General features: G+C 37.0%; 2 protein-coding genes across 2 annotated transcripts; one reads left to right on the top strand and one right to left on the bottom strand.

The window, feature by feature from the left end:
* Positions 1–161: 161 nt before the first annotated feature.
* LOC103472122 (plasma kallikrein-like) lies at positions 162–6,128 on the bottom strand. The gene is made up of 9 exons (XM_081612605.1): positions 5,999–6,128; positions 5,764–5,920; positions 4,517–4,626; positions 4,267–4,429; positions 4,068–4,186; positions 3,851–3,983; positions 3,638–3,744; positions 3,348–3,504; positions 162–812 (listed from the first exon to the last, which is right to left on the bottom strand). Exons 1-9 carry the CDS (start codon positions 6,051–6,053, stop codon positions 707–709), a joined length of 1,107 nt encoding a protein of 368 aa, XP_081468731.1. The 5' UTR covers positions 6,054–6,128; the 3' UTR covers positions 162–706.
* A 2,130-nt stretch (positions 6,129–8,258) lies between these two features.
* LOC103472120 (plasma kallikrein-like) lies at positions 8,259–13,840 on the top strand. The gene is made up of 9 exons (XM_008421509.2): positions 8,259–10,419; positions 10,551–10,701; positions 10,952–11,061; positions 11,315–11,477; positions 11,941–12,059; positions 12,149–12,281; positions 12,397–12,503; positions 13,323–13,482; positions 13,560–13,840. The coding sequence occupies exons 1-9, from the start codon at positions 10,359–10,361 to the stop codon at positions 13,666–13,668; spliced, it is 1,113 nt and encodes a 370-aa protein (XP_008419731.2). The 5' UTR covers positions 8,259–10,358; the 3' UTR covers positions 13,669–13,840.
* The last annotated feature ends 18 nt before the right edge of the window (positions 13,841–13,858 follow it).

Here is a 13,858-nt window from a genome sequence, read left to right as displayed (position 1 = left end):
AATATATTGAAAGCGCAATGTAATTATAATTTTTGTTCTTTAAAGTAATCACTTTTGTGTTTTTTTGTCACACTTAAATTTTCATGTTCATTGTGTTCACTTTTGATGTGCTGAGGTTGGGAAAAAATAATGGGAAAATGAACAAACAATCCACACAGAGCTGCTCTTGATTCATTCATTTATATCAGAAGATTTCACAACAGTTATACTGTGAAACGTAAATAACATTTAATAAATGTAACTGTTTGATCATAGATTTCTGAAAAAATGTTATACGTAACCTTGAATGTCAGGATTTTAGATAACATTTTAGCCCGCATCAGATTATTTTTTTGATAAATTGATTGAAAGCCCAATTACTAAAAAAAAAAGTGTTTTACTAGTTTACGCAACTTTAAAATCAGACTGAAGCAGACATTAGCCTTCTTAAACTGGGTAAGGAGACTCTATTCCCTATTTTGACAAGTTCCAGTGATATAGATTTTAAAATATAGCTGAGCACTTAGTCCTGATTCCACAAATGCAGTGAAATGGCCGCACACCATAATATGAAAATTATTATGGTATGAATTATGGAAATCCATAGATAATAACTATTTCTCAACCACTTAAAATTCTAAGCATTTGACAGTTAAAAATTATCAATCTTGTAATAAAATTTGTGTAAGAAGACCAGTGATTTAAAAATTTAATGCAACTCCTAGATTCAAAGGAAATAGTTCCTCAGGGTGAAGCCGGACACCACGTTAGCTAGGTTCATCACTTTGGGAGGAGCAGGCATGGTGATGACACGCTTCAGATAGCAGAGACGGCTGTAAAACAAAAAAAGGGAGTATTTTTAGTTAAAGCCCTTTAGCTAGCTATCAGGCCTTATTGTACAACAATAGTCATAATAATAATAATAAGGCTGTCTATTATTAAATTTAGTGAAATTTTATTCATTTAATTTACAATGAACAAAACTAAACGCCCCTAGTCAAATATAAGTTTCCTGAACATTTGGGTTACACAACATATAGAGAAACTCAAAATATCTTTTCAGTAATTATTGATCCAAATATCAGCATTGATAACCTGGTGGTATGACCATTTGTAGCAGATTGACAGTCCTTTGAACATGATATGGGTCGGGTTGATTAATTTGTAGAGCATGCAAGTTGGCTCCTTGCAGGCGGTTACGGACAGTCTGAGGTGTGAGGCGTCTGATGTACAGACCAATAGTCTCATCAGCTGTGTGTCACTGGTCTTAGCCGATCCCGCAGATGGACAAGCCAGATGTGGCTATCTTGTGCTGGAGTGGTCACATGTGGCTGACGAGGATGAGATCGATTTGCAGTAGTGCAAGTCTGTTGGCAACCAACTCTTAAACTGCCTATGGCCCAATAATGGACATTGAGCTGTGCAGCTCCTGCTCTGGTGGACATCCCTGTATCCGACATGCCAATGGCACGCTCCCGCCATAGGCATAAATCCCGGGGGGTAGGGTGGGGTGCGGACCCCCCCTCCCCCCTCCAATCTTGGAAAAGTCCTCATGAAAGAAACCCTTATATTTAAAAAATATCCATATAAAAAAGGCAATAGAAACAAAGAACGAAGTAAATCTGCCATTCATCTAGGAAAAAAATAAGAATTATTTTTAAGTCCCCCCCATCATTATTAGAACAATGGTTCAGTCCAAAGTGAAGGAAGAGCAACAGCAGCGCTGCTGAACGGCGAAGTGAGGAGCTAGCTGTTAGCTGTGGCTCTGCATCACAAATTAAAAAAACCCTACAGTAAGTAAATACGTAAAGCAAAAGACATATAACACGTTTTATTTACTTTCACTGCTCAATAGGAAGAAACACATTGACAATAAAAATCAGTCCACAGTTTGTTATTTCATTACTGAATCATGATAAACCGCCACCTTATGCCTTGGAAATCAAAACTAGCTAAGCTGCTACATTGCTTTCATAGACTTAGCTCCTTTTTATTTCGAAGGTAGCCAATATTTCAATTATATTTAGCTCTCAAACTCTTACTTTAATAAGAAGAGTTTGAAACTGGACCCGACAGCTCTGCATGGGAGCCGACAGACTACTGCAGCTGGCAGTAAAAAAAAAACCTGAAGGTTGCCTTTATTTCTTAACATCTTCAACCTAGAGCCTTTAAGACCACAAAATAAAATCAGTATTTTTCTAGAAACATCTGGTGCTAACCTTTAAGGTTGAGTTATGATACTTTCCAAATATTCAATTCCTACATATTTATAGATTTTAACATGAACCCCCACCCCCACCCAAAAAATGAACAGTTTAAAGCAGCTTAAGTTATAATTTAAATAACACATGACTTGTATTGAGAACCACTGCAATAAATCAATATCTATGAGGAATTTTATTAAGTGGAGTTACTTATTAAAACTTGTTTTTAGTCAGAGCCTTAAGTTTTTGTAAAGGTGTAGCAGAGAATAGATCTGTGACTGAAGCAAACTCATATCTAAACATTTGAATCTTAGTTTGACTTCTTGGGTCTCAGCAGGTTCTTTACCAAGAAAAACACTTCTGTTATTCATTGCTACTTGATGGTGCAGCTTGAACAGACACAAAAAGATTAAGCCACGTTTTACTGTAACCTTGCCACCCCCTAAAATTGCTCTTAAAAAATGTCCCTGTTTATGGTCCCCCTCAATAATGAGATGGGATCTACGCCCTTGGCTCCCGCATAACTTGCAACATCTGAGGCTTTATAACTTTTGACAAAATGTTATATTTTGGGGTGGCCTTTTATTGTCCCCAGTCCAAGGATTAACCAGTTGTTGTCATTTTGTCTGATCACCCACTAGGCACACCCCACCCATCCACTGAGTTAAAAAACATCTCACTGAATAAGGCTCACTGACAGCAGATTGGATTAAAAAAATATAAACAAATCAAGAGAAATATTACTTTTGTACAATAAAATGTCAGCAAATGCTCATTTACAGTTGTTAGTTCCACATGGCAACAATATTTGACATGGGGCGTTTATACTTTTGTTCAGTATATTTTTTCTGTTTGTGCAGAAACAGATGCTATTGTGGAACTTTCATGAGGATATTATAATTTTTAAAACCATTCAGGACAGAAAAAGCATAGTTTAAAATATCGCTTTATACTTTGCCAGGAAAAACAATTTAATAAAATTTTAAGTATATAAAACTGTACATCCCAGATTTCACCATCCTCTTATTAAGAAAAAGACGTCCAAATGGGAAATGTTTAGGAAAAAAAAGATAAAATCAATAAAATACAAATAATTAAGATGGATCTGTTTACTGAATTCTAGCTAACATTGAGTTTTGTTTAAATGTATGAGTGTTGTTGAACCTTGTGGTAATGAAGCTGTAGAACTGGCAGTTGGGGTCCGAGGTGCAGGCGTTCTCACACGACTCAGCGACATTCAGTGAAAAATAGCGAATGTCAGAGTTTGGGAAATCCACTCCTTCATACATTTTAACATGACCTGGTGAGAATGGATTCGTCTCTGGAACAGGAAGTTTTCAGAAATGAAATTAAATATTTTAAGCTAACAGGACCATCTGACAGAGACTGTGTGTTTTTTCTTCCAGCATGACTTTTCGCTAAATGCTAAAGCTAGTTTTGCATTGCATACATACCGTTACGCAGCGGACAGGATCGGGATGGCAGCCCAGATGTGATACCAATCCCATCTTTGGGGGCCATTGTATTTGGATTGTTCTTCAGATAACATTTAAATTCGTTGCTAGGGAAACAAAAGATGTGTTTTTCATTCTGTTAAAAAGGTCTCCAATATTTTCTCTTGCTATCGTCTATTCTTTATGTTTGAAAGTAAAACCAACATTGTTCACCTGACAAAAGAGAAGTAAGTGCATTTTGGGTGAGCGGAGCACAACACCTGACAGAGTTCAGGAGAACCAGCTTGGTGAACCTCGATGTCGGAACCAGGAAAGTTAATGTTTGGGAAAAGTGTCTGCTGGCACTCTGTAGGAGGCAAACAGTACAGTTAGAAGGCTGAAGGATGACATCCTGATATTATTATTATCTTGTTAGAGAGGGTTTGATTACCTGTTTGATAGGATGGAATTATTTGTAATTCACGAGAAAATCCAGATATTCTGTCAGCAACAGCTGTGACAGCTGGTGTTCTTGCTACTGACCAGCTGTATTTAAGGTGGCACTTGTACCTGAGCACAAATAGGTTTGTCAGACTTGCAGAATGTCTACAGTCAAAGCAGAAAATATTTTTTAACTTCTGCTACGCTACCGGATAGTTGTGTCGCTAAACTTCCCATTGATGAAAGTGAAGAACTGACAGAAAGGATCCTCAGTGCAGGCTTTCTGACACGCCTGGTAGTCTGCTGTGAATAAGGCTCTGTAATCTGCTCCGGGGAAGTCCACATCCTCATAAACTTTGGATAGTGATGGAGCTACCAGGAAGTAAACAACAGTGAAACGTTTTACTACTTTATTACCATTTGATACATGTCAAATGTTATAAATAGCTGTGTGCTTACTCGGTAGTGGATTGCAGGACTTTAGAGAATAACCAGCAGTGGTGCCCTGCTTGGGATTCTGTTTTTCCGGTTTTCCTGAGGGCGTGGCCTTAAGGAAGCAGTGGTAGTGTCTGGTGAGAAGACGGGAAGTGAGGTCAATGAGCTCAGGACAATATGTTATTCAGTTCCATCGAGGGCAATCTTGATATTTCTAAAACAGACAAACGTTCCATATTATCTTGTTTAGTCATTCATGCCTGTTAGAATTATTATGTGTTATGACTCTAATATTACTGGTTTGTTTCTCACTTAAAAGTTTTAGCTTTCTACTGTGTGTGTGTGAGCTGATACTAGGTTGAAACTTGTGTCTTCCCACACTTTCAGACTGTCTCTGTAGCATGGTTATCTCTAACAGGATGTTCCATCTTCCCCCTGCCCTCATGAGAAAGAACTAGGTGAACTGTGTGCAAGGACAAAACTTGTTTTCTTTTTTATCTCTCCCTTCCCTGCTAATAAAAGACCAGCTCTACCTGAAGGTTTTCAGAAAGCACGGTGAGCAGCTTGTAGAAGCGGGTTGTTGTGTCTTTTCCTTTTGCAAAAGCTTGGTTGAAAACTAATAAACTTTGTCTGTGGTTCTTTTGTATGTATGTTAAGAAAATACCTATCAATGTCTTTGTCCTGTTGCCTTTTGATGTAAAATAAGGGACCTTCTTTGTTTTAAATATAATTATATACCGTTAGAGCACTGCATTTCTTAAAATAAATTGTATTACATATATACAGTTTAACCAGCAACAGTTGATGTTTTTTGTTGGATTTAGATTTGAATTCATCTTTTAATTTCCCAAACATATTATTCCTTCTGTAGCTTTTCAAACTTCAGTAGTTTTGAGCTCATCAAGAAGGTCCAATCCTGAAAATACCAGGAGAAACTTGTAAAAACGTTGGCCAGGAACATTTAAAGTCATTGAAGATTTTTACATTGATTTATTTACATTATTATTCACGTTTTTTTATTATTAAAAAAGTAAATAAAAACAGAGACTTTTTTTTTCTTAAAAAACAAACACAAACAAAAGATGATGCTCCTTTTATCATGTCTAATGACACTTTTCAAAATACTTATCTCATAGCATATAAAACATGGAATGAAATAATTTGAAGTCTAAATCTGCTACAGGTGTAAAAAAAATGTGTTGCTTCTCTTTGCAGAGTTTTTCAGCACTGAAACAAAGAAAACATGTTCATCTCTGTTGGTCGTTGTGTACCTGTTATCAACCATGCAGTAAGGACCAATAAACGCCCAAAAGAGGCAAGACGCCTCCTGGGTGCAGAGGTGCTGACAGTGTTCAGCATCCGGAGAGAAAAGGGTTTTGATGTCTGAACCTGGAAAATCCCAATCCAACAAAAGTCCTGGGTCACATCCTGAAGAAAAAAATATTTTACCTAGTATTAACATTAAAACAAAAATACTTACACCTGGACTTAATATACAACTCTTACCAAAGCTGCCAGCACAGAAGTAGAGCAGGGCCACGAAAATGAAGAGAGTCTTCATCTTGTCAGTCAGTCAGCCAGGAAGGTCTCTGTGGAAACAGCAGCAGACAGCGATGTCAAGAACTACCTGAGGAACACGACTGCAGGTCATATTTATGTGTTTGATGGGGGTGTGACCAGGGCTGGACTGGGACCAAAAAAATGACTCTTTTTGGTCATGCTGACTCATCATTAAAATTTACATGGTACAAGATCTACTGGAGGCACATTGTGTTGTTTCAAAAATAAAAATAAAGCACATCACTGTACGCAAGAGGAGAGTAACCATGTTAAATCAATAGGCTTTTTCACTACGTAGATATTTTCATATTGGATGTCAAAAAACTCTGCTAGAGATGTCTTATCAGTGTTTTGTGAAATGTAAAGTTTGTACAAACAATCAAGACCATAGCAAGACCATATATCAATGTAAAATAAAGCTAATCATAGCTGTAAGTTGTAAAACCTGCAAGATAAAATAACACTACGTTTGACACCAAGTAACATATTTGTTTAACCTAGCATTATTTCAAATCAAAGACAATAAAAGCAATACTCTACAAAAGTTCAAAAGTGCCAGTAACCATGCAGACCGGTGTCCAAGGCAGTGGTGTCCAAAGTTGGTTCTTGAGGTCCAGCATCCTGTATGTTCTAGTTCTCTGCCTGGTGGTAGCAACTTCCTCCTCATTGTTTCTCCTGAGCTCTTCTAATGAGCCACCATTTGATTATTTGAGAGAACTAAGACATGCAGGATGATGTTCCTCCAGGACCGACTTTGGACACCACTGGAGATCAGGCTGAAGTCTGAAGAACACTGGTCCTATCTCACTACAGCCAAAAATATCAACATGCAATGATCCAACCTGCAGACAAAACTAAATACACCTGTATCCTATGTCTGAAACTGAAGAAACTGTACTGTTATGTTACAGAATACAACAGAATGGGTGAAATGTCATATTCAGTGTTGTTAGTTTTATCAAATTAAAAGTCTCCATAATAAAATCATACTGCGTGAGAAGGAGCCAGAATAAGACTAAAATGAGATCAAGCGGTTGAATGAGAGGGACTGAATTACAGGATCAGATAGTAGTGAACATTAGACTAGGATGAGAGTTGAATACAATGTCATATATTTATGCATTCTGTTAACTAATGTCAAAATATATTCACATTATAATATACAGCATTTCATTAGTTGAAAAGACATAGGTGCATGTTGTCCACATAAGTGGACACTTGGACAAATCCTAAAAAAAATTTTTTTAAATTGCAAAAAAAAAATTAGCCACCTTATTTTTATGCCCTGAAAAAATCTAAATTTCTTTGGAAAGAAATCCTGACTTATTGGATCAAAATTCGGATTAATATCCGTAAACTGATACAACAAAGGTCATGTTTTCAGAAAACAATGAGGACTCCCATTTGAAGTTTGGGCCTGGTGTATGGGAATCAGGAAGCATGTGACAAAAACAATTCTGATCATATAAGAGCAAAATTGTTTGATTGTTTGGTTTTTATGCCATCACCTCTGTGTTCATCATCCTAAAAAGCATCATATTTATGCAATAACAATAAAGCTAATCTCATGTAATCCAATATTTTTCTTTATCCGTTACAGAAAGGCTAGCAATGGGAATATGGATTACAAGGGTGTGGAAAATTGCACACTATTCAACCATTTTTCTTGTCGACATCGATACTGCTTATTTGATTTGATCCAAGCATGGTGCATGAGTTTTCAATAGAGTACATGTCTGGGTTATTCTTGAAGCTTCAAGTTCGTCTGCTTTGTCCAATGCGAGACCAAACTGCCAGTGTTATGGTGACTTGCTTTGTAATTGATGAGATCCTGCTGAGTTTCTTGGATGGTGGTCAAATAAACAAACAGAATACATAGAAAATGTGCAAAATAGCATTACTAAGCTGATGATGCTGTTCTTTACCATTCTAAATTATCTCAAATAATCACCAACGTACAGTCTACACTTAATATTTTTGAGCATAACTTGGTCACTCCAGAATTGGGATTAAATTCTAAGAAAACTAAACCGATGAGCTTTTCTCTGGGTAAACAAATTAAACATAAACGAGTTGAAATTGAAATAAGTCCTTTTTTTATATACAATTAAGTATTGTCTTTTGAAGAGAATTTTTTTTTTTAAATCAACCTGTAAATGCTGATTTTTTTTTTTTATTATGTTGTATTATTGTGACATCTTATATATGCTTCTCAGGGTCTTCATGCTTTGGACACGATGTTTTATGCAGCACTGAGATTCATTACAAACTCAAAATCTTTTATTCATCATTATTCATAATTGGAAATAGAGCATTTTCTATTTCCTTTCGATGTTGGATTCACTGGCATCATTTTATTGATAAGGCTTTAAAAAGACCAACACATGACTTATTTTTTATCAACTATTCTCAGAGGTTTTACCACTGACTTTGGTAAAATAACTTTTTATTTCCCAGCAGTTCTTTAATCGAACTCTCACCGTCACCACAATGTAAAACACGTGACTGGTTAGAAGTATTTCGAATAAAAGACTATGTTAATTAAGTCCAAATTCTCCAAACATTTGACAGAACAAGAGCAAAAAATAAATAAAAATGTCAGTATGATTGCACTCAGACTACAGTGAGTTTATACATAGGAATGTAAAACTGCAACTTTGAATAAATATAAGCTGTAATGCTCCAGACAAATAACTACATTGAACATTTAGTGCATCAAATTAAAACACCACAAGAAAAGTGCATTAATGAATATTATCCTCTCCAAGACTGACATTGCAGAAGTGAAGCAAACCCACTAAAATGAGAAGAATCTTCATCTTAGTTGATTTGTGAGGACACCAACAAGCCAGCAGCAGCCAGTCCTGTCATTCTACAAACGCAGCATTCTGTAAGGAACAGACTGGGTGGGGTTGATGTGCAAAATTTGTAGCTGCAGAAATAATAGATGTTCAAAATCGGGTTTGATTGAATAATTTCTCTTTAGTTCTTTTTTTTTTAGACTACATAACAAATGTCATTTTGCTGCATTGATTCTTAGATGAGGTGATATAAAGTAGATTATGGATCCTTTTAATTCCTTCATTGTAGGTTTTTGTAGGTCTTTTCAAATTAAGATAATGAAAGTATAAATACATACAAACATGTTTTTGTGCTATTAAGACAACAGACAGCAAATCTGGAGAAAAAGGACGGAAACCGTTTAAATTTTAGTTCAGTGACATTAAAAGTTGTCATAAAGTTTTCAGACAAGGTAGAAAAATCACTGAACAAAAACTGTGTCGTAGGGTTTTGAAAGAACTTCATGCAGTTAAAAAATAATCTCTAAAATATACATTAGAATGTCAGACAACCCTAAAGTGAACATCACTGATTCTGTTTTGCTCAGAATTTATTTTGAGAATATCCAGTTTTTAACAACTCAAACTGTAGAACAGTTGTTTATTTCTTCAACAGGATGCCACTTTATGGACTGTAAATTGATCTATTTGTCAAAATGTTGACAGTCTTGTTGGTTCTGGTGTCTGTTGTCGTTCTCTTAACAACACAACAGGGTCACGCTACTTCACTGGTCAATAAGTGACCAGTGATTCTAAGGTCACTTATTGGTATTTTGGCGAGGTGAACAGGTGCCAAGTCCCTCTGGAAAATGAAATCAACATCTCAACAGTGCTTGTCATCAGCGAAAATCATGAACAGCAAATTCTGCATTATAAAAATTTGAAAGAAAAATGTGTATCTTAATGGTACAAACTGGTACAAACAACAGACAAACTGCAACACAGTCTCTATTTTACATAATTTTTAGTTTGGTTTAGTTGCTTATTCAATTCTTCCCCTTATCAGTGCTGAACTGGCTGCTTGCCCAGGCTGCAGCCTTTCTCCCACCCACTGAATGCTGGGATAGGCTACAAATTTGACTCACAACCCCCTTGACCCCCACCATCAACTTATTATGTCATGTCATCCTGTTCAATTAAACAAGATCAGTCTGACCCATAACACAAGAGCAGGTCATGTAAGTTTTAGCATTTCCAACAAGGTAAACCATATGGGTGGGTATATGATAAACTTAGTACATTTATCACCATTACAATCCAGGATTAGGTTGGGGGTTTTTTTGGTGAAATTTTGGAATACAGTTTTCATCTTTTAGCTTTAAAAGGACTTTGTTTGACTTCTCAGAGTCATCCACTGAGAGTTGCAAAACTGCCCTTTGCCCCACCCGTGTTTAATAAATCTGTTACTTAACCATCTCTCGGATGAGAGCAGCCTCACTTTTTCTGTTTACCATCTGCAGAAGAAGATGGAGTCCTGTTTTGTGAGAGTTTTCCTGCTGCTGGTAGTCTGCCTTTCTCCAACTCAAGGTAATGTACACTTTTTGCACACAGATATTGCGTTCCCCCGGATCCCCAGGTGTGAATTATGTTTTACTAACTCCACCTTTTTTTATTTTAATTGTACATACAATAATCTTTTTTCTCCCCAATTTCCTCAGCATGTATTCAAGGTTTTCTGCTAAATGTGGATTTTCCCGGGTCAGACGTAGTAGATATGTACTCTCCGTCTGTGGAGCATTGTCAAGAGCTTTGCACCCAGCACCCATCCTGCCTCTTCTTCAGCTACAATCGGCCTGAGAAGTCGTCAGGGTATGAGGGGCAACGATGCCTATAAAAACACAAATAAAACATTTCATCAAGACACTGTGCACAATTTTATATTAAAAGAGCTTGAAATGCATTTTTAAAAAAGCTACACAGGCTTTGGAAAGAAATATTTTTAACTTACTATTTCATTTTCCCAGAGCTGGCAGGCAGAATATTCTCAATAAAACACTCAAGTACTAAAGAAAATTGTTAATATATTTAAAAACACATTTTTTTCTTCTTCTCTTTTCAGGAGTTTTCGATGCTACATGAAATCAAGTTCTTCTGGACACCCACAGTCTCAGGTTTTACTGCTGGGCGTCACTTCTGGCTATTCTCTCAAAACCTGCAATCTGGAGCCGAGTAAGTTCACTTACATTTTACAACACTGTAGCTGTAAATCATTTGGTGTGGTATATATTGTTCCCATGTTAATGTGGTGATGAAAATTTATTGTAAAAATGCTTATTGTTTTTTTTTCTACAAAACAAAACTCCTGAGTGAACATAATCATAAAGCTGTGACTCTCTTACTTGTCCCCCTCCCCCCACAAAACCCATGCGCGTCTAGATTTCTCTAATGCTTGTTGACCATATTTCTGTCGCCATGGTTCCAGCGCTTTGTTTTCCTCAGGTTTTTGAGGATGTGGAATTCCATGGTGAGGATTACGAAACCTTTTTCACTGCGAACTTTGAGGAGTGTCAGAGGGTCTGCACGCTCGATCCCGTGTGTCAGTTCTTTACGTTTGTAACAGGGAACTTCTCATCTCCAGATGTCAGGTAAATCTGAACTACCCAACAATATCAATGTTGTTGTTTATTTGTTTGGTATGGGTGATCTATTTTCATACTGGCCAGAGCCAGAACCAGAAGACGTGAGAGGTCTGGAAGGTTGATACGTCAAGAGCAGATCTTTGGTAGAGATGTCCACATAGCACATGGATTACGGAAATAATCAACCCATCATATCCTGAGTCTGGGTCCTCCCATGTTCCTCCAACTACAGAAGCTTTTGCTCACCTGCTACCCGTCTGCTGCTTTAGGAGTCACTAAGGACAACCAATCCCTAAAAGACTCAATCAGCTATGATGATATAACTACAAAATTGATCACCAAACCTTGGCCCTAGGATGGCCTGGTACACTGCTGAACCACCTCGAAACTGTTTGTTTTCTTTTTGTGTGAATCCAGTGACAAGATCGGCTGTTCCTTTTAGAAAACTTTGTTGTGCCCTCTGTTCTAGGTACAAGTGCCACCTTAAATTCAGCTGGTTTGTGCCCAGACCTGTTGCTGTCGTGCTAAAGTCTGGAGTCATTTCTGGATTCTCCCAGAAACCACAACTCACTCAACACTTTGCCACAGGTACGCGGATGACTGGAGTGTCTCCGTGGCAACGTAATGTACATCAACGTTTTTGCCTCCATATCACCTTTATTCTGTGTTTCACGCAGTTTGTCAGAGCCATCTTTTTTCAAACACCGAGTTCAGAGGAAATGACTTCCTGGAATCACAAGCCGTCTCTCCCGAACATTGTCAGTTCCTGTGCTCCGTACATCCACTGTGTACCTACTTCTCGTTCAGCAGGTGGGGAGTATGAGACTGTCTAAAATATTTATAGATCGTGGTTTTGATTTGTTTTGATCCTTTGATTACTTTAGAGAAACTTTAAAGGTTTTCACTGATGCCTTATATTTTACAGTAACGACTTCAGGTGTTTCTTGAAGAACAATCCAAACAGCATGGTGGCCAAAACGAAAAGCAACTTCACGTCAGGAATTTCATCTCACCTCTGTCAGATTGATGAGAGTACGAGCAACACAGTTTAAAACTCATCCGTCTTCATTTTGCTGCATTTGTGGTCAGAATCTATGGCAGTTTTGCTTCCACAGAGACAAAAATTGTCACATTAATCTTTCCTTGTCTTCAAATTGAATTGCTTTGTGAATAGAGCTACATAGCTAAACTCTTCATCTGTATTGGTTTGATTTTAATAGCGTTTAACATTAGTGCTACTTAAAGCCAGCCCAAGACATAAGCAAACTAAGCTGCTGCTTAGAGCCCAGAAACCATAAGGGGCCTCCAATAAAAGCTTGACTTTTTACACAGATCATAGATCTAATGTATTTATGCAACTTCATTAAGAATGGGAATTTAATCAAATTTAATTTGACAATTTCAGCATTGAAAATTTGAAAGACTTTAAATGGTTTTATAATTGTATTTAAGCTCAAAAGAAAATAGCGCAAGAGTATTTTGTAAAAGTGCAAATATAATAATCATCCTTGATTCTTGTTTTAGCATACTTGCAATCTGAAGCTATGAATTCAATCTCAGTTTTTTCACAACTACATTTTAGCAAATAATAGTCAATTATCACAGATTGATTTTTAAGCTCAGCCAATTAATTTACAGAGACTGAAGCTCTTTAGTGTACTTAACTTCCCTAATCTTCCTCATTTACAATAAAATGTAATGATATTATTTCAAAGTATTAGAGTTAAAATGCACTTCTTGTGCCAAACATTTTGAACTATTTCCATTCTAGGAAGCTGCTGTTTTTCTCAACATGTTCCTGAAGAAGTTTGCTGTCAAAATCTAACCATTAAAAACTACTTTTGCTGACAGGCTGGGCCAAGCTGACCTACAGAGACATTGAGTTTCGTGGCTTGGACTTTCGCTCTGAGGTGGTGAACTTTGTGGACATCTGCCAGGAGAAGTGCACAGAGGACCCCAACTGTCAGTTCTACACCTACCACAACGGGAGCTTCTTCCACCCCGAAAATCGGTACGCTGTCTGCAGTCATCAAATGTTGGTACTTGGCTACAGCAGCGATATATGAATTGTTGTTTTTTGTGTTGCAGGCACCGCTGCTATATGAAGCGAGTCGTCACCATGCCTACGCCTTCCCACATTAGGAAAGTGGACAATGTCATGTCTGGCTTCACCTTGAGGAACTGTAGAAGTTCATAAAAGTCTCAGGATTAAAAAAAAAAATCTAAAGCTCTGTTTGCATGTGACAGAATTCGTCTGTTAACTTTAAGCAAATATTTGCAGATTTTTTTTTTCCCCTGTGTGTTTTTGTGTCTGCAAAAACAAAAAAAAGAAAAGAAAAAATTAAACTATCCAGCAATGGTTTTGGTTTGATTTTGAAATATCATGG

This window comes from Poecilia reticulata, chromosome 11 (assembly GCF_904066995.2).
Source record: "Poecilia reticulata chromosome 11, P_reticulata-male-v2, whole genome shotgun sequence".
Classification (NCBI taxonomy): Eukaryota; Metazoa; Chordata; class Actinopteri; order Cyprinodontiformes; family Poeciliidae; genus Poecilia; species Poecilia reticulata.
The sequence above is the reverse complement of the archived record's forward strand: the minus strand, read 5'-3'. Positions and strand labels throughout refer to the sequence as shown.

Coding starts and splice junctions, on each gene's coding strand:
- LOC103472122 (XM_081612605.1), bottom strand. CDS start 6,053: ATGAAGACTCTCTTCATTTTCGTGGCCCTGCTCTACTTCTGTGCTGGC. Junction 4,430..4,516: donor GTCCTGCAATCCACTACCGA/GTAAGCACACAG, acceptor ACTTCCTGGTAG/CTCCATCACTATCCAAAGTT. Junction 3,745..3,850: donor ACTTACTTCTCTTTTGTCAG/GTGAACAATGTT, acceptor TTGTTTCCCTAG/CAACGAATTTAAATGTTATC.
- LOC103472120 (XM_008421509.2), top strand. CDS start 10,359: ATGGAGTCCTGTTTTGTGAGAGTTTTCCTGCTGCTGGTAGTCTGCCTT. Junction 10,702..10,951: donor CGGCCTGAGAAGTCGTCAGG/GTATGAGGGGCA, acceptor TTCTCTTTTCAG/GAGTTTTCGATGCTACATGA. Junction 12,504..13,322: donor CCTCTGTCAGATTGATGAGA/GTACGAGCAACA, acceptor TTTTGCTGACAG/GCTGGGCCAAGCTGACCTAC.